The following is a 26,552-nucleotide window of genomic DNA, read 5'->3' as shown; positions in this document are numbered from 1 at the left end:
TAAGTTAATGAGTCCCGGCTGTCATTTTAATATCTTTGGCAATCGATATGGGCACTCAGAAGCCAGAAAGTCTGACAATCAGTCTTAAGAAGTACTTGATTGCCCAGGTAACTAGCTGGGTTGAGGAAATCAGATACGCAGTCGCTCCCTGTAATACGCTGGTACTCCGATGAGACTGGAAGCTGATCCCAATATAGTCGGGAAACGGCTAGGCAGATTATTCTTAAGAAATACGGTGAAATTAGGAAGAAAATTAAACAATGCCGTATTTTGGTTATTTATAAATAAACTTATACACACATTTTATACTTAATTATGAACATTATGCTTATCGCTAAATAACCTAACTGACTGTAAAATATGCTAATCAACCTGATTGATATATGCTGCTTTAGTTCAGGCATTTGATTGTAGATACTCTTTGATTTAACCCTTAAAACGAACAGTTTTATTATAAAAATGTTTGAAAATAAATATATATTCGAATGTTTTGTTAAATATGTGCCACATGGTCCAAGGTTTTTTTATGCTTATTATTTAATACCGCATTATACGATTACGCACAAATGCTTTAAAAGGATAGTTGGCTACAAATAACTTTGCCGCTATCAAGTTTAACTTTATGAACAAAACATTAATGCAAATTCGTCAAGCATCGAATGGCTGCATATTATTTATTACTTGTCACACAAAAATTACGTTATTTTTAATCAAATCAAGGCGATAACTCAGCGGAGTAAATATCTATTAAAAACTTCTTATATCTATCCTTATTGGCTGCATACATCAGTCTTGCGTTAGGATGTTCAGAGGAGAAGTCGTTTGTGTTGATTGCTCGTTTTTCACCTGAAATATTGGTAAGATATTGTTATTTTTCGAACTTAACTTTACTAATTTTCTATCTATCCATACTAGCAGGAATGCTCAATCGAACTTTGCTATTATATTTCAATAAGGGTTTGCAAAAGTCACCAGTATAGTCTTTACTAACTACTGTCTGTCGCGCTTTCATGTTAAAACTACTGAACCGATTTTAATGAAATTAAATACCTGGGGAGCCTAGACTCTAACAAAGGATGGGCTACTTTTATACAGGAATATAGTTCCCTTGAGACGAGTGGTCCGAGGAGAGCAGCCAGATGATAATATAAATAGAAGATGTAGAATAAAATTACCTTCTAATAAAATGCTGAAGTTAGAATTCCTGTATTCATCAGCAATTTCATGCAATGCCACAGCAGTTACTGCTGGGTCCAGCTGAGTCCAGGCGGTGTGCCCTTGAGATGATATCCTTTCAAATCCGTTCAGAGCTCTCATTGTTGGCGTTGGAATTTGTCCTAAGACATCGTCACGCCAGGACTGGAAGGTACATAATTATGTATTAAATTAAGGATTTCTTACAAAATTGGTTTAACATACATATAATTGGCCTTTTTACTATCACACATCTGGAGAACATATCGTTCCATAAAAATAAGGTTAAGGGCTTGATTACCTTTTTGAGATGCATTGACAATACCAGACATTGCACATAACCTATGTCTGTGTAAGTCTTCTATTTTAATTCGACTTATTTCGTAAAACGTGTTGAAATGTGAGTCCCAGGTCTTTGATTAAATAACTTTAAGATATTGTGTACAAAACATAAATAAATAAAATTTTTGACTTTGGCAGACCAGTTTTGAGATAAGTGAGTTTACGAGGTCCAATAGGCAATGAATCCATACAAAACCCTGGTACTCGACTGCATCCCGTTGGACTGGAAGTCGACCCCAACATAAGAAAGGGCTCAAGACTTTAATCTTATTATATGTAATTCTTCGAAACAACTTACTTGAGATATATTCAGCGTGTCGTAAACTTGTGAGAACGGTACAAAAGTCACTTTGTCAGGTGTAGCACTGTCAGCCACGATACGGTAAGCTTCAGGGTCCACGTGGGCGTTGAATTCTGGCTTAGGGTGTGCTTCACCTAGAATAGGTACAATGAATATATACTTAGATAAGATATGCATCAGTCTCGACTTGATACGAAATACGATCTCATGGTTTTAAAGCGGACGTAAAGTTTACATAATCAAGACTGGTGGGATCATTCAAAAGATCGAGAGATATCCTTCATCATCTTTCATGTAAAGGCCAGCACAAGGCTAGGCAAGGTCACTCCATAGACCTGCCGGGGCTACGGGATTGTTCTAAAGAGTTACCGCAGCCCTGGTACATAAAGAAGGAACATGATGGGTTTGTGTTAGAAAAAGTCTGACAGTCCCCCACGCAGTACCTACAGCAGGAGGTTTAGACATGAGACATTATTCATATTTTACAAATTTCAGTCAATAGGATAGTTTTGTTCTTCGTGGATGTAGGTGGACCAGTGGCTCTAGTATGTAAGAGTAGTTTAATAAATAAAATTGGTCATGAAACTTACTATAAATATGACCACCACCAACGTATAGTTGATGAAGTCTGCCGATAAAATCAGGGTCGAGCCGGGCCGCCAACGCTATATTCGTTATAGGACCAACAGCAATTATGATCAGATCTCCTGAAAAAAAATATAATAAGGGTGTCATAATCTAATTAAATTAACCAAGTATTGACTCCACTAGGATCCAATTTTTTTTCACCAGTTGCATGGTGTCTCACTCTTTCTAAGAGCCAGCAAAGGCGCATTTGCCTTTTAACTTTATTGAATCGCAGTTGGCAATCTGTCGTCTTATACCCAGAAAGGCCACTAAGTTAGATAAGTTTTGAAAGGCTTTCCATTTCTTTAGCATACCTTCTTCTTCTCACACCTTATTCTACTATCTTTAGCATATTTATATTATCAACATACCTTCATATTTCTTCGAAAGCTCTAGAAGAGCCACAGCAGCGTATTGGTCCTCATAATCAATGGGCCCCTCAGCCATATAGCCGTCGTCACCCAGGCCATCGTAACCATAAAAGTTGTCAGATTCTATGCCGCCTATCACGGCTTTTGAAGCACCTTTGTATATTGGTACCTAAAATTATAGTAGATTGCTATTAGTGTCGAGCTTTATCATTATATCTGCTATATTTCTGTAGGAGTTTGTTTAGTAACTGTCTGAAAATTTTGTGTCATTTTTCATGCCGCAACGACATACCAAAGATATTTTTGTTCTAATTGAATGTGTGTATGCATCAGCTTTCTGCTGACTCGTAGTCTTAATACACTAATTATTGTATTTTGGAGCGTATTAGGATTAAGTGCCTACAAAGGCTAGATCCAGTTTTCTATTATGCAGTATATTCAATGTAAAAAAGGGCACGTATCAATTGCATTGGGGTGCGTACAACAATTTTAAGCCTTACATGGATCAAGATGTAAAAACCCACAAAAGTATTGAAAATCAAAGATCAAGTTTTAAGATTAAAGTACCTACTTATAAACACAATACTTACATCTTGTCTGTCAACTAATGATAGTATTCTGTCGCTGTTGATTACTGCCTGAGATATGTTCACATTGCCGAATGTTGCTGTCAAGGCGACTACGTTTGGCCTAAAAATTAAAATGTATACTATGTATAAAAAAATCAACTGCAAAGTCTTCACTACAGTATTAGATAAAAGAATATTATGAATTATTATGTATTCATCTTTGCATTAATTAAGGATAGACTTTTGATATAAGTCCCATACGTCGGGGCTGCGGGATTGTTCGAAAGAGTTACCGCGGCCCTGGTACATAAAGGGCTTAAAAATGAACATGATGGGTTTTAGTCAATAAGAGTCTGACACTCACGCTGCTAACGCACCGCGGGGAGGTATATTGATGATTTCCCGATAAAAAGAAATATTAGAAAAGCCCCCATACGAGTAGTATCGAATTCATATCAGCCAAGCAAATAGCCGACCCCAAATAGAATTGGGATAAGGGCAGGAAGATGATAATCAGCCAAGCAAATCCATAGATAATTTATTGAAATCGATCAATAATAATACAAAATGTTTTTGACTGTGTTATTTGACAAAATGAATGTGACTCTGTTAACAGTAAGAAGGTACATACATTTTTCTTTGCGTGAATCATAATGACGTACGTGCATAATAATTTAACTAGAAATAGAAATTTTCTGTTTCTGTGTAATATGTAAACTAAGTCAAGGTGTTATCTAATTATTATCTATGCAAATATTTTTTTTTTTCATGATTGACAGTCCTATAGATAATGTAATGCCAATGATTTTATTTTTCTGCCATTAATTCATTAATTTGGAAAGTTAAAGCAAAAGTCAAAATAAAATGTTATTACTTCGCGAAATTTTCTGACAACATATAAAGTAATTTCTGTTCGACCTTGTATTAAGGCCCAAGCGGGAAATACCGTGCAGGCTAACTATTTGATTGAAACTAAGTTATATTTATTGTTCAAAAATAAATGGTACATAATCATGCAATTTTTAAAAGTAATGTTAGTAAGAAGATTTTTTTGATTGATATTTTGTACTCTAAAGTCTAAGGTCTCTTATCCTACTGAAACGATTTTAATTATTCTTTAACTGTTAGGAAACTATGTGCCCTGTAGGTAATAATGTAGTAATGTCCCCTGGTGTCAAAATATATTCCTATAAAATTCAGCAGCTTGAAGAAATTCCGCTGGGACGCAAGTAAAACCGTGAAAAACCAGGTAGTTTTACTATAAAAACCTCGATAATAGCACAACAGATAAACATGTAATAATTGATAACATACCCGCAGAAGTATTTTTCATTGAGCAAACTCATGGTTATGGCGAAGGCATCGTCCGCACCACCGTCATGGTCGATTACTAGTTTCTTTCTTGAATTGGTTGCAGCGGCTTCAGGACTGAAAAGAAAAGAAATAGGACTGTGTTATAATATTGGAAAACAGAGTGCTAGGCCGTAGGTATATATTGTATATACGTTTGTGATAAAAAAGAATTGGTCAAATCAGTTATTTTGGTCAAAAGACGGAGATATGCGTGATTAAACATAAAAAATACAAACATCCAAATTGAGACCGTCCTCTTCGGATTTGCGTATGATTTTCAAAACTTATACTCATTTATGAGGCAGGTTTATGCACTAACTATCATATTTATTTAATCAACACTATAATATTTCAGTGTTTCAGTTTTAAACATACAAAAATAACCTTACCTGCCAAAATAATACACGAAAAGGCACACAAATATTAATATTCTAACAGCCATCATTATTAGCACAGCCCACTGTTCAACTAAACTTAAAATTAAAATAACAGCTCTTTTTATTAGCACTCAACTATTTAACAATCCGGTTCCGTACAATGAGCCTAATCAAAAAACGATTTTTGAAATATTTTATTTAATTATGTCTATAGGAACCCCATTTGAAGTTGCTTACGTTATGATACAAAGTACGGTACATTTATATACAATTTTAAATAGGTATTTTTCCTAATCTCTCTTCAATGGTGATGACATTAATTCCTTATTGTCACGATAAGGGCCTTGTAATCTAGCATCGCGGGATATATCTGCAGGGAATCTAATGATAAACTTAAAGTATTTGTCACAGTCAAAGACAAGCTATTGACGATATTCTATGATATAAACAGGGTGTTTTTTATATATTTTCGCAATGTAATTCATCTATGTCTTTGATTTGTGTTTCCTCTAATATGTATGATTTATTTTAGGAAATACACGAAAATAGCATTACGTCATATAGATAACATTAGTCGTTTCAATAATTTAGGTACCGAAGCACTTAAATAAATACTTGATTTTTTATAGCTACAGTTTAGCCTTTTATGTTGCCACACCCTTTATGTTGCCACACGCCTTAAAACCTAAAATTAGACTAAAGTTGCAGTACCTACTTATTGGAATAAAACAAGTAAGCGCAACGCAAGGAAGTTACTATCGAAACAACAGCCGATTTGCCGCGGTTTCACCCGTGTCCCGTGGGCACTACTGCAAGTACCTTGATAAAGTATAGCTTATGTTACTCGGGAAGAGTGCAGTTTTCCTACAATGAAAGTTTTTGTTTTAATCGGTTCAATAGATTCCCAGCCTAAAAAATGATTCCAATTTATTAAATTAGTAGGTATATGTAGATTGAGGATCTCTAACTCTCTTTTCTACTAGTTATGTTAAAACTATAGAACCACATACAATGTAGTACATAAATATGAATAGATAGCGTAACCTCGTTTTTCTTTTATCCTATCTTAATTACTAGAACTTAGCAACCATTATCTAAAGCAGTTAGAACTGACTATATTATGTTAAGAACATTTTTACAATTTAGACAGTTTGTATCTTTTATGTTTATTATCTCAATGTCACGACTTTAAAATCAAGGAAAAACTTCTTCATAATCTTTACTAGTTATTTCTAGCGGCTGTTAAACATCCTTTGCAGTACTTACGGGTAGTCAGAAGCCAATAAGTCTGACACCAATCTTACCAAGGGCAACCCAGTACGGGTTGCCCGGGTTAAGAAGGTCTGATAGGCAATCGCTCCTTGTAAAACACAGGTACCCAGCTGAATCCGGTTAGACTGGAAGCCGACCCCAACATAGTTAGGAAAAGGCTCGGGAGATGAGAGATAAAAGAGAGTAGCTTGCACTATGTAAAAGGTACTTACTCTTTATAATAAAATATTAATCCCACTGCAGTTCCCACCACTATCAGTAGAGCTACAAGCGGTATTCCAATGTACAAAATCAGTCTTTTCGCAGCTACCATTATTTCTTCTTAATTCCTGAAAAAATAATTTGATACCAAGCATATTATATTAAGATTTAGAAGAGAGAAGCTAGGAGAACGTCGGCAAACATGTTTACTTTTTGCCCTGTCTATGACTTTTAGGTGTAAAAGTATGAAAGATAGCATACAGGAAAGCTGACAAAATAGGTACCTATAAAGTATATCGCGAAAACAGCATTTTTAATTGAAATAGTCTTATCCTGAAATTACAAATAAAAAATACAACTTTTAGGTATTTATTTGCCCCCGGATGTGTATTGAAATCTGTACCCAAGATTAAAAGTTGTTATCAAAACAAAACACGAAATCTTTAATAACATACTATAGCTACTGATAAGGTATGTTCTGGAATCAAACTGCCGATTGCACGTGCAGCGACTGCACGAAATCGAAGAGATTTCATGTAAATACATACAAACCAAAACTGCAGCTGCTGCACTCGCGGTCGGCAGTTGCAATCGGCAGTTCGCTTTGAAAACGTACCTTTATTAATTGCATAAAATTTTCAATAAACGCATGATCATAAAAAAATCTAGAAGCTTGATTAGAACTAAGATTAGATTTTGATTTTTAATTGTTAAATCATGACGTATAAGTGATATTTTTGTAATATGTAAAGTCACGATTAAAACAATAATATTCATTTATCCTGATAGGCTCATAAACTTGTTATGCTGAATTAATTACAAATATACATATTTTGTATCTTTAAATTATCCAAACTATGCCTAAAATTAAAATTCCAACTTCTAGTTCTAAAATTTAAAATATTCTAACTTCCATCGGAGGCCTACAGCAAAAATTATTCCACTCCCAGCCAAATAACTAGCCTATAGTCTTCCAAAATACATATGCTATCTAACACTGATTTTTTTAAACAGTTATTTTTGAGACGTGTGCATTCAAGTAACCAAACTCTTCAGCTCTATATTAAGTATAGATTTTCCATATCTCAAAAACTAGGTGCATAAAATATAAAGTAAAGATACAAGGGTTCTAAAGAACTTTAAGGAATGTCTACTTACACATCAATAAATCAATAAAATGATTTAAAGTCATAAAACTAATCACTCATTATTATATCTGGGATCGGTAACTGATAGGACTCCCGTCAATCTTAGTGATGAAACACTTAGATATCGAAATAATCGGTCAATTATAACAATAATGATTGTCATCACGAGAATCTTGTGACACCAGAAATAAGTTATTTACCTCTTTAAAGTAAATCTATCCTTTTGTGAAAAAAATACCGGTTAGTAACCTATTAAGTAACAGTTTTAAAGTTAAAGAGATTCGGGATATAAGGACATCAATTAGGTATTTTCGCACGACAGTAAAAAAATGCACAAGTATTTAGAACTTACCTTTCAGAGCCAATTGATCTACTTACCTACACAAATAAACACTAAAAAATACGAACTTCCGAATTGAGAATTTCCTTCTTCTTTTTTTTTTGTCAGTTGGTGAAAAGTCACAATATTAATAACACCAGCACTTCATTTGAACATAATGTCAACACATGTTTTATTATTAACCGAAAATTATTTAACAACAAACTCCAAAAATGGTACGTGTGTTACAACTTCTGACAATCTGACCCAAAGTTGAATAATTTTAAATAATAAAATAATATTATGTACCTACTTAATTAGGCATACGTCACTTCAATTGATAAACTTTATCGATTCAAATTCGGTATCGATTTGATTAATGAAATCACTCGATTATCTTCACTCTAACAATGCGGTCTCATGCTCCACTATGCCAAAAATACTAAAAAAAAATTGACACTTTAAATTCACGTTATATAATGGTAATGTTGAAAAATATTATGTAAATTAAGTTTATCTACAGTTTACACTACAAATCATATCTGATTTCTAGATAAGACTGAAGACGGCATTGTTTGATAATAATTAAATAGAGTGGCCCACAATTGACGTTAATTAGTGTTTGTAAATTGTTTTGTACGTCTGGGAATGTTGCTACGCAGTTTTAGACGGTCCTTTCTTCATTAGATATACGATTGTACTGTACTTGTAATTTTTATATTATTCTGATATAGGCTATATTTATTACCAATATTTATTTAAATCCATTCAGTAAGAGTAATAAATATAATGTACCTACCTACCTACATACTAAGTTTCCCATTTGTATATATGAGGAAGGCTGTTTAAGATTCGGATGATTTAAGAGCTCAATTAAATACAATACGGATTTACATTACTATTAACTTTGAAGACCGTTCAGTCAATATTCGCAACATTATAATTATGTATTTTCATCTCTGTAGCCATAGAAACCTAAAGCAAGATTCTCTCTGAAACAATCATAAACTTGGCATAAATAACTTATTACCTAATAATAATATAAGTTTTATCTTACAAAGAAATAAAAATCAGCGCCCTCTATGCGTAGCAACGGTAACTAATGACAAGTTCCTGGCGACCTGTGCATTGTGTCTTGAAGTGTTTCATATGACTGTTCATAGATGGCGGTGTACTAAATTAATGTTTGATTTATGAAACACATGCCATAAAAAAAGGATTTGAACCAATGTTGGACTGAGTAAAATGTCTTTCTTAATTTTGTTAGCTGCAGGTAAAAATTGTCTTATAGATAAATCAGCACCATCTAAGCCAAAATGTATACATTTGGTAAAGGCCGGTTTACACTTTGCGAAGTGTGAAGTGATAAGTGTTAAGCGTTAACTTTACGCGATAAGTCTCAAGTGTTAAGTAGTCTTTTCCATCTCCGTTTACACAGTGTTTAGGAAGAAGCTCATAGTGGTACTGTGCGTTGTGCATAGTGTCTCTAGAAATGGAAGATGAACAGCGCCTAATATTGAGACAAATAATTAAGGAGATTGTATCTGTTGTGGTATCTGATATAGAAAATGAACTCAATTTTGAAATCGGGAATTCCCATCGCTTCACTCAGTTTCAATAGGGCCGCATCTCTCAACTGTTTGTTTTTAAATTCTGCGCACTTTACATTGTATAGGCATTCAAACTTTATGTATTCTTGTACGAATTTTAAAGTATGTTGTTCCGTCCACTTCATTTTCGCTTTGAACTTGACACTGCGCACTTAACACACACGTATTTACACACTGATTAGTAGGTACAGGCAAATTGCGAGAGAGGGTAGTAGAAAAGTTGAGAGGGGGTAGTCACTTAACAACAAAAATAGACCTTGATTCTATTCACTCGCACTAATCAATAAGTACTAATCGCACGTATCACTTAACACTAATCACTTTACGCTTCCGTTCACACCTTGATTACTAAACACCTGCACTAATCACCTGCAGTGTTAACTTAACAAAGTGTAAACCGGGCATAAGACTCCACTCTAACCAGAGTAGCGAATATTTTTGCAAACATTTCAATTATCTATCGCTAGATGGCAGCCCATACATCATTCCGAAAGGTTGTTTAATTTAACTTATTTCATTTTCAGACAGTCTACAGTCTGAGAAATTATATAGACCACTTTATCCGGGTGATGGGAGTAGTTCTCCCCTGATGTGGGTGCAACCGCGGGCGGCAGCTATTTTTGAATATCAAATTCATGGTTTTTAGGGTTCCGTAGCCAAAATGGCAAAAACGGAACCCTTATAGTTTCGTCATGTCCGTCTGTCCGTCTGTCCGTCTGTCCGTCTGTCACAGCCGATTTACTCGGAAACTATAAGTACTACAGTGATGAAATTTGATGGGAATATGTGTTGTATGAACCGCTACAAAAATATGACACTAAATAGTAAAAAAAAGAATTGGGGGTGGGGCCCCCCATACATGTAACTGAGGGATGAAATTTTTTTTTTCGATGTACATACCCGTGTGGGGTATCAATGGAAAGGTCTTTTAAAATGATATAAAGTTTTCTAAAAAACATTTTTCTTAAAGTGAACGGTTTTTGAGATATCAGCTCTCAAAGTCGTAAAAAGTATGTCCCCCCCCCCTCTATTTTTATAACTACGGGGTATAAAATTCTAAAAAAAATAGAGGTGATGCATGCTAATTAACTCTTTCAACGATTGGTTTGATCAAAGTATCTCTTATAGTTTTTGAGATAGATTGATTTAACTGTAATTTACGGAACCCTTCGTGCACGAGTCCGACTCGCACTTGGCCGGTTTTTTTTTGCAGCAGGATTATGACTGTATACAACATAAATTATGGAACGCTTTAATTAATGCTTGTTTATGACCGTACCTTGTTTTAATTGAACTCGTAATCATGTAGTATTATACTGTAGGTACTCTTACTCTAATTTTGTCACTTGGGACTTGTATTAAATAATTCAAAATTATTTTAGACTAGCTTCCATCCTCGTCTTGCGGGAGGTATCTATGACGATATTTAGAGCCCCGAGAACTTTAGGGTCAGTAACCATTTTTATAACCAGTGAACCCCGCTTTGCCATCTCACGCGAGACGTCTAAAGTTTCCTCACAGACCATCAGGAGACCCTTAGAAAGAAAAAGGAGTAAGAAGTAAAAAGAGACAGGGACTACCTTGTAGACAACCTTACAGCTGGCGCAAAATCGAGTGTCTTGGAACATGATGGTGGTAGTTATAGTCAAGTTCCTTAGTCATGAGGAAACGACAAAAAAGAATAACCCAAAAGCAATCGATTTGATAAAACATTCCAAATTCAATTAAAGAAAATCACTGACTTTGTTTTCGTCCAAAGCATTTATTTTTCCGATATTATTTATGCTAATCACGAAAAGTTCTCGCATAGGTAATATAAAAAGACGACCAAAATTATTCGATTCTATTCGTTTCCACTGAAACAATGAATTCCATTCTGAATAATTGATTTCATCAGATTTCGAGATTCTCCTAATACTGATGAGAATTATAAGTAGGGTGTAAGCTAAACGAATTTTATTGGATTTGTTTTCGTTTGTTTACAAGTAAATGGACGGAATAATGAAAAACAATTTTAATTTATTTAATGTAAATAATTCAAAACATCCAGGAAGCGAAAATGTATCCCACATTCCGCTCACCAACATGCATGCCCAACGTGGCAAGTATGGGCAGTGAACGTGTTTAGGCTTGCGCGTGTGACGAAATAATTTAATGCTGCACACTGCACAGTGGACTGACGATCTGGAGAAGGTAGTGGGCAGTGGTAAAATGCGGGCTGCCCAAGACCAGGACGGTTAGCGCTCATTGGCTCACGGCAACGTACTTTAAAAATTCGAAGATAATAATTTTGTGAACCTGGAAACAAGAAATAATATATTGATTATAATATAGAGGTATTGATACAATGTATTGATAATTATTAGATATTCAGACAGTCCTGAATTTACTTAAAAAATTGAAGACGTGTTATCCTCGGTGTAAAATCGAATGTAAAACGATGGCTCGTGACTTGAAACAACTTACTAATTTAACATTCTAAGTAATATGTTGCAAAAATCCATTATTTTCATGCTCCATAAAAGCAGCAGCAGCACAAAAACAAAGTAAGTTTATTAATATAATTATTGTACTTAGCAGCGATCCCATCCTTCACCGAGTAAATAGATTAAGACATACACACAACATACAGCTGATATAAGTAAGACTGATGATAGAAGCATACATGTTTCTTGACAATTTATATCTATACATATAAAAATTTGTTTTTCAGTTTGTTTGCTTGAATGCGGTTATGTCGGAAATTCAAATGGCCGATTTGTAAAATTATTTCAATAGCAGATAGCCCATTTATCAGGATGGCTATAAGATTATACTCTTTATAGATATGTGGGTAAAAGTTGTCTCTAGACACGGGTGAAACCGCCAGCAGAAGCTAGTCATTTATAAATTAATTAATGTTCCCTTGTACATTTGTGTTATTAATTATAATGCATTAAATTGCCATCTGGCTTAGAAATTAGAAATATTATCGGGTTAAACCATATGTATGAGATAATAGCGTTAGTGTGAATTCCATAATAATATACATGCACCTACTTTATACATTTGGGACTTTTTGACATGACACTTGTGTGATCAAGAGAGAGGTATGAAGAAATGAAGAATTTTACATGCAACATACATACGAAAACATACATATAAGATACGCACCAAAAACATATTTTTTCTAAGCAATCTGGTAGTATAATATTAATGGGTTCTGGCTGTCATTTGAACTTCTTTATCACTCCATGTAGGAGCCTGGTACTCAGCTGCATCCGGTTATAACTAGAAGCCAACTAACAAAAGCAAGGCATAAATTACTACACGCCCGGGGTCCCGTATGTTTCACAGACGCAAAAAGCCGTTTTCCCGAACAATCCATTTTACTTCCCTTCACAAACCGTCATATCTACCATCAATAATCATGGCTTCTAAGTTAATAAGACTAATAGCGTCCACGTGGTTCGTCTGGCTAACAAATAGGGTGGAAGATTGATCATAGCGCTTTGTATCACTCAGTGGTCATTACTCATAGACTTGCGGGCTTTTTTGTTGTGTGGTCTGCGTTCTTTTGTTATCTGGGAGTTTTTTTTAATATTGATTTTATTGGAAGGTGAATTGTTGAAGGAATTCTGAGTATGCATGCTATTTATTTAGAATTTTGTGTTCCTGTTCATTTCTCTCTTAAACTTGCTTATACGTTTTAGAATTTTAAACGATCAAAGTAACTTTTAAGGAGGAATATTCATACGAAGTTAAATCTCTAGAAACGTAATGACTTTTTTAGCAAAAATTGCATTTCTGATTAGGTATTAAAAAAAAAACTTATATTTTAAAACTCAAACTTACGAAAAAGTGTAATTTAAAGTGTTTTTTTCTAAAATCATCCTTCAAGGTCAACAATAGTCTTCTTGTTTACCAGAATCCATATTGTATCCTGTTTCTGCTGAAAGTAGAAACGCATGATCGATCAGCGTCACATTTGTATCTATCAGAACAAATCATTACTCATTCCAAGTCACTGTATACTGTATATCCTATGCTTAGAGGGTGTGGCTTTTTGGGAAGAATATGTGCATTATTTTTAAATAATATTGTTGATAACTAACTCGTTAGTAAATATCTCTTTGAAAAACCTAAAAGTATTTCAAAATAAATTAGGTATAGGTACTTATACTATAATGATACTGTTGTATCAATATTCTAGTTTTTTTTTTTGTTACTATGCTTTGACTTTAAACGACTTATCATGAGCTTAGGACAAGACCATGTTAGATAAAAAGTAAAAAAAAATCTGTCTCTGCTCAATAAGTATCTGCAAAATAAAACAGAGTACTGATGATGACTCATATTTTTCACGAGTCCAATCTCTTCCGAAAAACTTAGCCCAAAATCATAACTTTCTTCATGACAAATAAATGGGGAGTATATTTCAGTTTATTTTAGTAATTCCAGCTGGTTGCAGACACATATAACCGAGTCTCACGAAGCTTTAAGTTTATGACCAACCTTTACTACGAATCCACTTCTTTTATGGTCACAGAATTATTATAAGGAAAAAAGATTTTTTCATTTTTTCTCATTTTTTCATTTCCGCGATTGGATGGGATGACAGTTCACAGTCGAATTTGTAAAAAAAATGTTTGTTATGCTAAAATGTTGTCATTCAAGTCATTCTTCTTTTGGTTATACTATGAATTTGAAACTGAATTTTTAAATGCTATAACATTTTTATCCGGGGTCGGGAAGTAAGCCTTGTTTATGAGACGGAAAAATAGTAAGTAGAAACTAGTTGCACGATAACTATATAGTAAAGAAAGCAGTAAAATAGTCATACTAGAATGTATACCTTATCTTAATAAAAGCCTGAAAACTGTTGGATTTTGTAGTTTTTAATTTACCACAATTTTTTCATAATTAACATACACAACCTTACCTTTTAAATTTCTTCATTAATAAAACACTAATAAACTACAGGTATCGAATCGATTAGTACTAAACAGAGCATGAATGTGCAACACTGACCTTTAGACTCCTACGCGCTAGTTAAACACTCCATTCAAGTACTGGGTGTATTCTAGTAGAGTGGTATAGTCCAGTGATAGTTGCGATCAATGTCATGCAAACGAGTGGTAGGAGTCGTTTTATTTCTATTCATAACTCGATAACTGAATTAATAATTATTATAGGCTTTGGTGTAAATGGCAAAGTGTAACATTTTAGCATTTTCAAAGCGGAAAATATACGAAAGGTCTAGAAAATAAACAAAAATGAAAAAAACTGACTCCACGTATATTATCTTAAATTAAAGACGATAAGCACTAGTTTCCGCCAGCGGTTGCACTCATGTCGCTTTTGCGATGGTAAAAATTAGCTCTTAGCCTTCCTTCATAAATATACCTACCTATTTTTCCAAATCGGACCAGTAAGTCCTGAGGTAAGCGCGAAAAATTTACTTATTTTCAACCAACCAAATCAAATGAAACGTCTCTTTAGCCTTCACATAATTCTAAAATTTCCTAATTTTCCCCGTAGACCTAATAACAATAAGCGAAACCTAATCAAAAAATAGGTTATATAAATCCAAAATGGCGACAATAGCGCCACCAGTTAACTTACAAAGCATGTTTACGAGACCTATAATATGCTCAAACAATGCTTTTGTAGTCGTAGTCAAAATTATCGAACTATTTAACAGAACCGAAGTTGAACAGCCTGTATCACTATTGTTGCACGCGGGACAAATTACGATGATTAATTAGTATTATTTGTGCACACCCTGTATTTGTTGGGGATTGATTGGCGGTTAATGGAGTGTCTTTTCTGTATTGGTCTTTATTTGCTTCGTTAAGTTATGGTGAGGGAAATAAGGAAGTGGTTGTCGCTTCTGATGCAATTAAGTTTCAGCCCTTAAACAGGATCTTGAACTACATACGCACCTATAAAAAATAATCTACGTAGGTAAATAGTATTTGGACAAAATCAAATTTGATTTAATTTGCCTGTAATATATGTAGCTTCTTACACAGGAAGTTACATTGCTGCTAAATAACAAAAAAATAACAAAATCTATCTATTAGTTTCACCGTTAAAGAGTAACAAACATACCCCCTCTTATACTTCCCAACATCCTTATATGTAATACACACTTTCGCATTTATATTATTAGTATGATGTACCTACATAATTATATCTAATTTCTCAGCCAAAACAGACGCAATGTTTTATTCTCCTAGGTAATTTTAGGAAAAATGGCGACCATGCCGACAAGTGACCTTGATAAATATTCTTTTGTTTTCCGAGTCTAAATAAAATAGGCTGAGCCTACAAAAGGTGTCCACCTATATTTTACTCTGTATATCGTACGGGCTGAATAAGATATTGTTTCAGGGAACTCGTATATATTTAATAAATAAAAGAGCACGAAAATATAACATGACATTTCTCTTAATCCTGGAGGGGACAGGTATAAAGGCGAAATACCACCGGTGTGCAGCATATAGGTGCTTTTCTGGTCTACTCGCTCTAGCAAACAGTATTTGGGTACGAAAATTAAATAGCCGTGAAATTATAACCTTTATAACCCATGCAAAGTCGCTTCCACGCGAACAACTTTGGTGGAATCTCGTCTTGAATAGTCACATTCTTTCAAGAACAATGTGTGTGAATATTTGGCAAGATCAATATCGGAAATGTTTTTTTTTACACGATTTTCATAAAAAGCCAATGCAGTGCTGAGATTTAGAGTAAGTTTTAGGAGTTTCAAAAGGATATCAAATTTTTATTCAGAATTCCAATGATCTCAATGAGGTCACAAACCAACACTCTTCCTTCATTATTATAAGCAACAGAAGATTGTGGGGTAGCTTATAAAGTAGGTATAGAGTCAAAATGTTTAACTGAGCCTACTTCAGCACTCAACCAAAAAAAAGGTAGTACCTATCTGGGTACAGAAAAATGAGAGTAGGTACCTAATGGAAAAATACCAATAGCCACCCCGAGTGACGCAGCTGTAGATATATGAGTATTGATCGTATTACGAACTTATTGGGGCACCAATTTCTCAAAAAGGTCGCTAATCTTGCGAACAAAATGTCCCACTTATATTCTCGACCACACAGCACTTTTTGCGAGAATATTGTATACCTAGGTTATATATTATATTACTTGGTACTGCGAATTGTGTAAGAATTTGGCAGTCTCTGATATTTTTTCTCCAAAGTTAAATGATTTAATTTCAAAAATGTCCACTAGTCTCTCGATTCCTAATTCGTGGTCCCATGTCTCCATTACAAACAGCATTTCCCCATATTATTCCACGAAATAATTATAAAGAGTTGCTGTCTACTTGCTAACCTCATGGTTTTGCTCTGTGGTGATGACAGCCATTCTGCATGGCCGGTGATTGTATCCAGTGTGAACAAAATGGTGCAAAGGTATTGAGTTTTTTAAAACAAGAGTTGCTGCCTTCATTTTGGACCCCACAGACTTCAGATAAACTACAGATACAGACGACAGATATACGACACTTTAAGTTAAGTTACCTTTGCGTATTTTGAGGTTATGTGGCTTTGTGACCGGATCTTCGGTTCCTCTACCCTGACATCACATTCCCTTGATTACTCCTAATAAATTCACTCGTCAATACCCAGCATCCATTAGGTGATAAACATTCGCTGGCTGATCACACAAACATGACGAGACGCACAATGCTTCAGATGACAGCGCTTTACTTTCGCCTTTTGTATCACAACAATGCAGTTGTGAGCCGCTAGTGAGCGCGGGTAATGAAGGGTTAGGCTGACGATGTAGGGACGACTGGGCGCTGCGACTTTTAATCGAGAAGTTAATTTTAAGACTTACTTAAACGTCTGTGTCGCAGCAATTCACATAAGTAATTATGATTATGATTTTAGGGTAGCATTCAGCCGTAAGTCAACCACTAGCTGACTTTGGGTACCATTCCTCGTCTGCCCTATACCATATTTCCCTCCTAATGACGTCACCATTAATACCCACCATCCATTAGGTGATAAACATTCGCACTGATCACACAAACATGACGAGACGCACAATGCTTCAGATGACAGCGCTTTACTTACGCCTTTTGTATCACAACAATGCAGTTGTGAGCCGCTAGTGAGCGCGGGTAATGAAGGGTTAGGCTGCCCATGTATCGACGACAAATTGCTGCGACTTTTAGTTGTGAAGGTAATTTTAAGTCTGTGTCGTAGCAATTCACATAAGTGTGATAATGATTTTAGAGTAGCATTTATTAAGTTAAAGTTTCCTCATTCAGCCGGAACTCAACCACTAGCTGACTTTGGGTACCATTCCTCGTCTGCCCTATACCATATTTCCCTCCTAATGACGTCACCATCAATACCCACCATCCATTAGGTGATAAACATTCGCACTGATCACACAAACATGACGAGACGCACAATGCTTCAGATGACAGCGCTTTACTTACGCCTTTTGTATCACAACAATGCAGTTGTGAGCCGCTAGTGAGCGCGGGTAATGAAGGGTTAGGCTGTTCATGTATGGACGACTGAGTGCTGCGACTAAAAGTCGTGCAATTTATTTGAAAAAAAAAAAAAACCCTTAAATGGTGTTGCATTTTTTGTCATATGACTGCTAATCCTTGGTTGCACGAAAATAAAAAGTTATGATATGATTTGGTACCAGAACACATCGACAGCAATTTTACACCGCTAAGATGATATGCTGGTTGTATCGGTCTAATTTTTCTGGGCTACAGTTGGGGCTGTAGCTGCCACAGGTCTTAATGACCATTATGTATCTTGTCCCACAGATAAACGAACATTATATTGACGATGGAAAGTAAGGCAGGCCCAAGAAAATACAGTACCACAAAGTAAACTGATATATGTATAGAAGAGTCGCGAGTGTGTAGCCACCCTATGAAAAGGCCCGTTGTTCCGCTCCAGGCACAGTTTTTCACAGGATGGTCGAAGATTAAATTTCTTTTGTTAGCGGACACTTTGCGTTCATTCAAATATCTAGAATCTTATTTTCTCACAAACTTGTAATGGATTTATATATTGTAATTCGTATTCTTTTGTGGAACAAGAATAATGGTCTCTTAGATAGGAAATTACTTATTTGTTGTTTTCCGTATCTTTGAGGGACTTTTGTTCTAGTGAGCAGTAATATTAAGCTGGTGCTGGGCTTTTTTCGTTATGTAATATTATGATGGTCCGATTTACCGTTTATATGAAGATGTAATAGGGCTCTAATTGATTATTATATTAGTTTCAGTGTATAACATATGACATAATTTGATTACTGATTTGAAATAGGTGATGTGCCTACATGTGATTTTATGTAGGTATGTTTAATGTAGGTACAGTATCTAGTAACTAAGTATATGTCATATCCCTGTGTCGCTATTGACCACTTAATTTAAGCATGCACACAATATATAAGCAATTTATATTTCGATGCAGCTAATCTTAGATCCACCCTTTGCCTGACTGTGTGTTTGACAAATACATGCAGACAGAGTAGCAGCAGCCAGCAGTTTTTTTGCATAAAAAGAGTAGTATTCTAAAGTAAACGTTTTCTTACAGTCCAATATCCGTATTGCGGAACTAAAAAACCTGGAAGAAAACGCAGCAATAAATTCAGGAATGCAAAGAACTTTGTACCGTCAGCTGCGCAACTAACCATGTACCCTGGAATGCGGGTAGTCGCAAAAACAACTGGTAGCGCGTGCAAAATGAATGCTATTTAAAATGTATACTCTTTTTAAAGTATTTATGCGTTTTTAGGAATGTGTGCAGGTGGTATGTAGGTTGAAGGAATGCCTGATATTCGTGTATGATTGTGGGTTTGTAGATTTGGAAAGTGATAGGTACCTAATATAAATTTCTATTTTTTTTCTTTTTATTCCTTTCACCAGCATCCCATGTCATCCTCATCCAACTTCTTTACGTATCCCTGATATAATAAGTTCCTTATAGTCCTTCTCGATTAACATGTAAGGCTAAGATTTTATTTTAATCGGTCAAGTTGTTCCTAGAAGTAACGTGTCCAAGTAAACAAACAAACAAATTCTTCAAGCCTTATAATATTCTTAGGTATAGATTTTACTGACGTAATATGTAACAATGGCAAGAGTTTAAATTATATTTTTTTGGTCATTCTTGGAATTCTAAAGGTTTTATCAATTACCAAATAACACATTCAAGCAAAACTGACAGTTTTCCGCGAATATTTTGATAAGCAATATTGTAGTAATACAAACAGTTTCCACATGAACCCTGTATTGATATTTTATCAACAAATCTTATTTTATCAGAAATTAATTAAACATTGTTGGACTGAAAAAAAAACACTTGTTTTAAACGAAAAATACCCCTACTTTTATTTCGGTTATTTTCAAAGACGTTTTTCTTCTAAATAAGTAAGTGCAGCCCGTAATTTTCACTAGTCTCACAGTGAAGAACGATATGAACTCAAAACTTTTTCTCACAAGGCGATGTTTTGCTCAGAACATTGTGGAAAGGTTCAAATATATGGAGAAAGTTTCACGTTTATTGGCTCAACTTCCTAAGTAAGCACTTACTTTGATACTTGGGATATGTTTTCGGAATTATAAGAACAAATGGAAGTTCATGTTACTTATATGATAAATCGGAGAAATGGCGACGAATTTCGATATCAATTTTGTTGATGGACCTAATTGTTTCAATTGCATATAAGACAAAAAATATCTATATATAATTTTAAATATCTTATTTGAAACTTCAGTTTTACCGTCTTCAGGTGCCAGTAACATAATACAGTAAGTATAATATATCTTTTTAGCCATATTTTTCTTCTTATTAGCCATAACTTAGCAGATAGTACATTTCTTATTAAACTTGTATTTCACATTCAAACTTATCAATGACCATGTAAATACTGCAAAAAAAACAGAACAACCTCTAGATTTCTCCCTCCATTCTAATATTATCCCAATCAGAACAAAACAACTGAAAAAATCCAGACTAATCTACCCATCTGCATCCAAAACAGTACACACTCGAGTTCTCTCCATTGGGGTAGAAACACCAATTCCCGTCACTGGTAATGCTTCAATCGCTCGGCCAAGTCTCAACGGCCCATGGAGAACAGAATGACTAGCGGAGCTGTCATAACGCAAAATCTCGTAAGAAAGTAGCACGCCAAAATGCGGGTGTAAGGGGGACGAGGAACGTTACTAGTACCCTCAAACACCTTCAAGAATACAAGGTTATAAGGTTTATTTTCAAAATGAAATCACCAATCAATCAAGACCAAACTTGAGAGATTTGTTTTGCTCGACCTACAAGATGGCGCCTGACCTACCTTTCTAATGGCATCTCCGCTATCATTATTTCCTCCGTGCCCCGGCCCCAATAAAGGTCGGGTTCTCTCGTATTTTTCATTCGAACGTGACGTTGATACTGGCCACGATTGTTTCCGCTACATCGACGCCTCGTTCTTCTGATTAAGTGGTTTAATAATAAACGTTATTTAATTAAATGTGAATTGGCGATCATTGGAGCGTGTACCCTAATGCGTGGGTAATTTAATTAGAGCTGATTGCGATATTATTTTGTGTTTTGATGGAGATTCAAGATTAGGGTGTCGGTATTTTGGTTTAAATTCTTATTTGGGAAAATTGTAAGTTATAAATACATTTTATTTAAAAAACTTACTGAAAATTAAGGAAAGCTTTTTTGATTCTTTAATAATTTTAAGCCACATTTTTTGTATTTGTATGTGATAAATCCTACTTCTTACTCTAGCTTATAAAACAAATCAATCCTGCTAAATATGAAACATTTCAAATGTTCGTACGTAGATTCCACTATTGATATTTTGAAAATTGACTATGCTGATGATGATAATATTTTGTAAATTAATATTATCTACAAGAAGCAATGTTTCTATACAAATACAGCTTTTATGTAAGTATTTACACAGCTTCTCTCTGAAAGGGTTTTTTATTTATATCTGATACAGATGAAATAAGTTCCTATTTCTGTGACTTTGAGCAAATACGTCCTTTCTAATAGGTATCTAATAATATGCTATAGCTCTATCCGTTTGTTAGGCAGATGATTAAATAGATAAATGAAATTTAAAATAGTGATAGAATAAGGTATACAAGGACTAAGTTTTATCTCGCATTAGAGTTACAGATGAATTCTTCCCATTTTCACCCTGCCTGCCATTTTATACAGATAGGTACCGCCAAATCGATTTCTTATCTTTAAGTTCAGTATATCTAAGCTTCTGACCAAAAAGTTCTTGAAAGTAAAACTACAGGACTCAACTAGTCTAATTCAAACAAAGGAACTCACTATTTTTGGAAACTGTGTCCAAAAACAGACAAGGACGAATAACTACCCTGTTGGCAGGGTAATTTTATTCGTTTCTACCCACGCGTTATCTTTTCCTACTACAACTAGAGCATTGAACCAACCGGAACCTATATGAGCGCAAACCTCTACGCAAAAAATCTGCCAAATAAGCGCGAGAGCAAGGCAATGCAATAAAGCGATACCTACTTAGTTCTAAAAACTAGAATTTCACAGACGAAAATGTCTTCTCCTGGACAAGGCCTTCCCCAAGATAGGCGAATTTTCCATACTCACCACGCTGGGCATTGGTTTCGTTGAATGGTATAAACTTGACGCACGAGAATGAGCGGCGTTTTCGAACTTGGCAAAGACCTGTAACTTAAAGGCACTTCCAGTTAGTTATAATACCTAAGTACTACACCCACTGCTGAGTGGGAGGTTTACATCAAGTGGCACATTATTTGTCACTGTTTATGTTAGTTCCCACAAAGTTTTTATTGCATCGCCTACTCTAACGGGATAAACTAACTCTCAACTAAGTTGCAAATTGTTCGCTGTTTGCTGTAAAAATAGAGTGAGTTAAATTATTATAGTTATAAAAATAATCCTCAAATAGATACATTATTCTGAAAGCACCACTTAAAATTATATTTTAAAAAATATATAATTCCTCCTACTAATATTACAAAGGTGAAATTTTTTAAGGGTAAGTGTACCTATATTTGTTACTCTTTTAAGTAAAAAATTCAGAATAGCTTTTGGTGTAACCTAACATTAATTCAGTTTTTTAGCTAATCAACAAGATTTTACAACAGTCAATAAAAATCCAAAATTGTTCCTAAAATTGTTGTAATTTTTTAAGCTTACCAAAATGAATCGCTGAACAAATCATTAAACGATGAAATAACTGTAAAAATATAACAGCTACAGATAGTAATAATCTCTTGCTACTTACATTTAATTCACAAATTACATCACCAATTAATACGCTTTACATAATTAATTACGTCGATAATTGGGTTTCGCAACACTAAGCTCGAGCACCTACGTAGATAGGCAATTATACCGATTATTATTTTCCTTCTACAAGTTGCCCGTTTCTTTCTAACATTAAAACAAAATAATCAATCCATTTATTTATTATTTGAAATATTGGTCACATAATAAATAAAATTAATAAGCTATTTTTCCCAAAATTTAGAAACATTATTTCGCTTTTTTCACACAGTTGATTGTCTTTTGATGATTCCGTGTGCCATTCGTATTGCGACGAATATACACCGCTGCGCGACAATAATTCCCTAGGTATATGTTGATTTCTGACACTTATGCGAATATTTGACAACTAGCTGTTGCCCGCAACAATATAGAATCGTCAAAATACTACTTAAGTGCACTCGTACATACGTCTCACCACTACTGATACTCATATAATTTGACCCATTTCACTACACACTTATCAACATTTGGTATCATTTCAAATTAAAAGAAATTACCTTCTATCATAACATTGGCCTAAAACACCCGAACCTCATTTACTGAAACTTGAATAACTTTCAGGTTCGTATTTGTTGGTTTTCCTTGTATTCAAATAAGTACTCTTTAACATTGGAAATTCACCATTATCTAAAGTTAATTGAATGTACGAATTCTAATTATTTACAACCGCTACCACATGTTGGTTAATGTCAAAGTTCTGTTTAAAATGTGTAATGTTTTAGTGGTTTTTAAAGACGGTTCAAAAAAAAGTTTTGACTAAAAATGTGCTTAATTTTTGAGAAAACTAAGCAAGCGTGAGAGGCCTATGTCCAGCAGTGGACTGCGATAGGCTGATGATGATGATGATGATGAAGCAAGCGTGTAGGGACCCTATTCACCTAGTTATCTTTGCGGGCTAAACTGTTCTATAAACATGGTTGATTTTGTTATGTTTGATTTAATATGTAGTTTTAAAGCACCTTTTAAATCACAGTAAACAGTTACCACAGTGACGTGATTTTTTTTTGTGATTGCCCCTTTTCTGTTATAAATTAACTTAACCAAACATTACTATTACTTATACTAAAAAAAACAACAAACCTATATCACAATACTATACATACAAGTATCCTAAACACTTCGAGAGCCACTGGCGTTCATTAACCAATATACTATGAAATTAATTACGCTTCCCCACAAACGAGTTCTTATGTACAGGATGCTTGATTTGTTGTAATTTGATGCTTGAACGAGGTTGGTTGCCTAAGAGCATTGAACCAACCAGAACTGCCAGAGGCACAAATCTCTATGCGAAACAGTCTGCTAAGATAATGATACCCAACTCATGTAACGCAACAAATTATAATAATTTATTGATGCATTTTTGATGAAAAAACGCACACACGGCTGTTTATTTTAGGCATGGCATTTAGTTTACTTTAGTAGACTTTAGACTGGAAGTCGACCCTTAGATAGTTGAGAAAAGGTTAGGCAGATGGCAAACATAAAATTGACATGCAGACAAGAGTAACAGGGTCCTTTGGCAGAAGGGAAGGCACAGCAATAGCGTGTCCAGTTGATTCAATGATCTTAGGTAGTTGCTAAAAGAATTTATGGACATACATACTCGTACATTTTGTGAACAATGTACAGGTATTATTTACTTATTTTATAATATAATAATGATAATAATAAGAACTTTATTGCAGACCAGGGTCCATAAAAAATAACAAAATTACAATTATACAAAAAAGAACACATACATACAATCACAAATACAAAGACAATAAGACATACATAGAATTACAAAAACATAACAAAATACAATAAATACATTTACTTAATATAAGTGAATGACGCACAATGTGTCGTCATCCAGTGCCACATCATCGGGCTGTCCAGTCTGTTGGCCACAATAGCCACCAGGCTGTTGGAGCTATCGCGCACTCGCCGCATCAGGGATGCTATGCGTGTCCTCATAATGGCGTGGAAATCAGGCACGCCTGCCTCTGCGAACATGCCCGACGCACTGCAAAAGCGCGGTAACCCCAACATCACCCTGAAGGCATTATTATATTGGACTCTTAGCATTATACGAGCTTTTTGTATAGCCGACCCATAGTGCGCACGTGTACAGAGATTGGCAATATGCCCTAAAAAGTGTGATTTTTACTTCTTTTGTACAGCGTGCGAACCTACGAGCCAGCATGTTACAGCGGACCGCTAATGCTCTGCGTTCCCTCTCCAGATCCATATCGTCCGAAAGGCTATCGGTGACCCAATGCCCCAGGTACTTGAATTGAGTCACTCTGGTAAGCGGAGTGCCCGCCAGGGTGATCGGTGGCACTATGTCGTAACATTTGTTACCCGCCTTAAAAACCATCAGTTCGCTTTTGACAGCATTATACCTAAGGCCGTGAGTCACCGCATAGTCCTCGCAGACGCGGAGAAGCCTCCTCAGTGCACTGATTGATGGGCTCAGCAACACCATATCATCTGCATAACTTATATTATTGACACAGTGCCCGTCAATGGAGCACCCGATATTTGTATTGCTGAGCTCACAAATCAGCTGATTTACATACAGGTTGAAAAGCTTAGGTGAGCTGAGTCCCCCCTGCCTTACCCCGCAATCCAACCTGTATTGGTAAGTTGGGTCGTATTTCGTGAAACACGTGTAAAATCTTTTAGGAATATAAATCATGTTATTTAATAAAATACTTATAGCTCAGGGAAGACAGTTACATTACTCAAGGATTTTTCTCTATTATGTTGATTATTTTTCCGACCCAAATATCGACCAATAGAATTGCACCATTCGACGTCACGTGGTACAACCTACATGGTATTATACTGAAAATTTTTTGAATATTTTCTCTGGTCGTTGCTACGTCAAACTGACAGGTTGTGGCCGACATTTGGGACGGAAAAATAATCTCCCGAATACCACACGAGCTTCATAATTATCTGGCATTTCCCTGTTTCTGCAAATAAAGTCGTCAAGTTTTTCAGGAAAAATCACTCGCGCTTCGCGCTCGTTATTTTTTAACCTGAAAAACTTGACTCCTTCATTTGTTTGCAACGAACCTATCGGAAAATACCCGATAATTTTGAAGCTCTTGTGGTATTATAAGTGACAATTTTGATTCCAGTAAACTTACTTACCTATACACTTCACAATATCCTAAAATCACTATAAAAACAACTTCTCCGCGGTTTCCGATGACAGATAGAATCCTTTAATAAGGAAGTCTATGTATACGAAAAACACTGTGGAGGTGGCTTGTCGATGTAAACACTCACTTCAACTAACACAATTTTCTTAATTGGGTATTCTAGAATACACCAGTATACACCCAAAAACAGACTATAGGTATACCAGTATATTCACTCACTATACGAACCCTAGGGTCTGACTCCCACATACCTACCTTAACACTAACAGGCGTTTTCAATTAACTTCTGTAGCCGGTTCATTTCCTCGCGCTACGTGGTGAGGCTTCCTTTTTCCAGCCTTATGTCCGGTGTCTTGAAGACGTGTCGCCG

General features: G+C 35.1%; 2 protein-coding genes across 5 annotated transcripts in view; one reads left to right on the top strand and one right to left on the bottom strand.

Moving 5' to 3' along the window:
• LOC110384560 (uncharacterized) overlaps nucleotides 1-26,552 on the top strand; it is a 434,794-nt gene that overhangs the window by 200,499 nt on the left and 207,743 nt on the right. The window lies entirely within an intron of this gene.
• LOC110370015 (nucleoside hydrolase) lies at nucleotides 266-8,552 on the bottom strand. Of its 4 annotated transcripts, none has more exons than XM_049842033.2 (9): nucleotides 8,388-8,552; nucleotides 6,619-6,735; nucleotides 4,719-4,832; nucleotides 3,426-3,525; nucleotides 2,836-3,004; nucleotides 2,428-2,544; nucleotides 1,835-1,971; nucleotides 1,176-1,359; nucleotides 266-846 (listed from the first exon to the last, which is right to left on the bottom strand). In XM_049842033.2, exons 2-9 carry the CDS (start codon nucleotides 6,717-6,719, stop codon nucleotides 716-718), a joined length of 1,053 nt encoding a protein of 350 aa, XP_049697990.2. In that variant the 5' UTR covers nucleotides 6,720-6,735; nucleotides 8,388-8,552; the 3' UTR covers nucleotides 266-715. The 4 variants fall into 4 exon arrangements, with proteins under 4 accessions (XP_049697990.2, XP_049697988.2, XP_063890966.1 ...); XM_049842031.2 differs by lacking the exon at nucleotides 8,388-8,552 and adding an exon at nucleotides 8,108-8,299; XM_064034896.1 differs by lacking the exon at nucleotides 8,388-8,552 and adding an exon at nucleotides 8,134-8,299.

Source organism: Helicoverpa armigera, chromosome 5 (genome assembly GCF_030705265.1).
Source record: "Helicoverpa armigera isolate CAAS_96S chromosome 5, ASM3070526v1, whole genome shotgun sequence".
NCBI lineage: Eukaryota > Metazoa > Arthropoda > Insecta > Lepidoptera > Noctuidae > Helicoverpa > Helicoverpa armigera.
The sequence above is the reverse complement of the archived record's forward strand: the minus strand, read 5'-3'. Positions and strand labels throughout refer to the sequence as shown.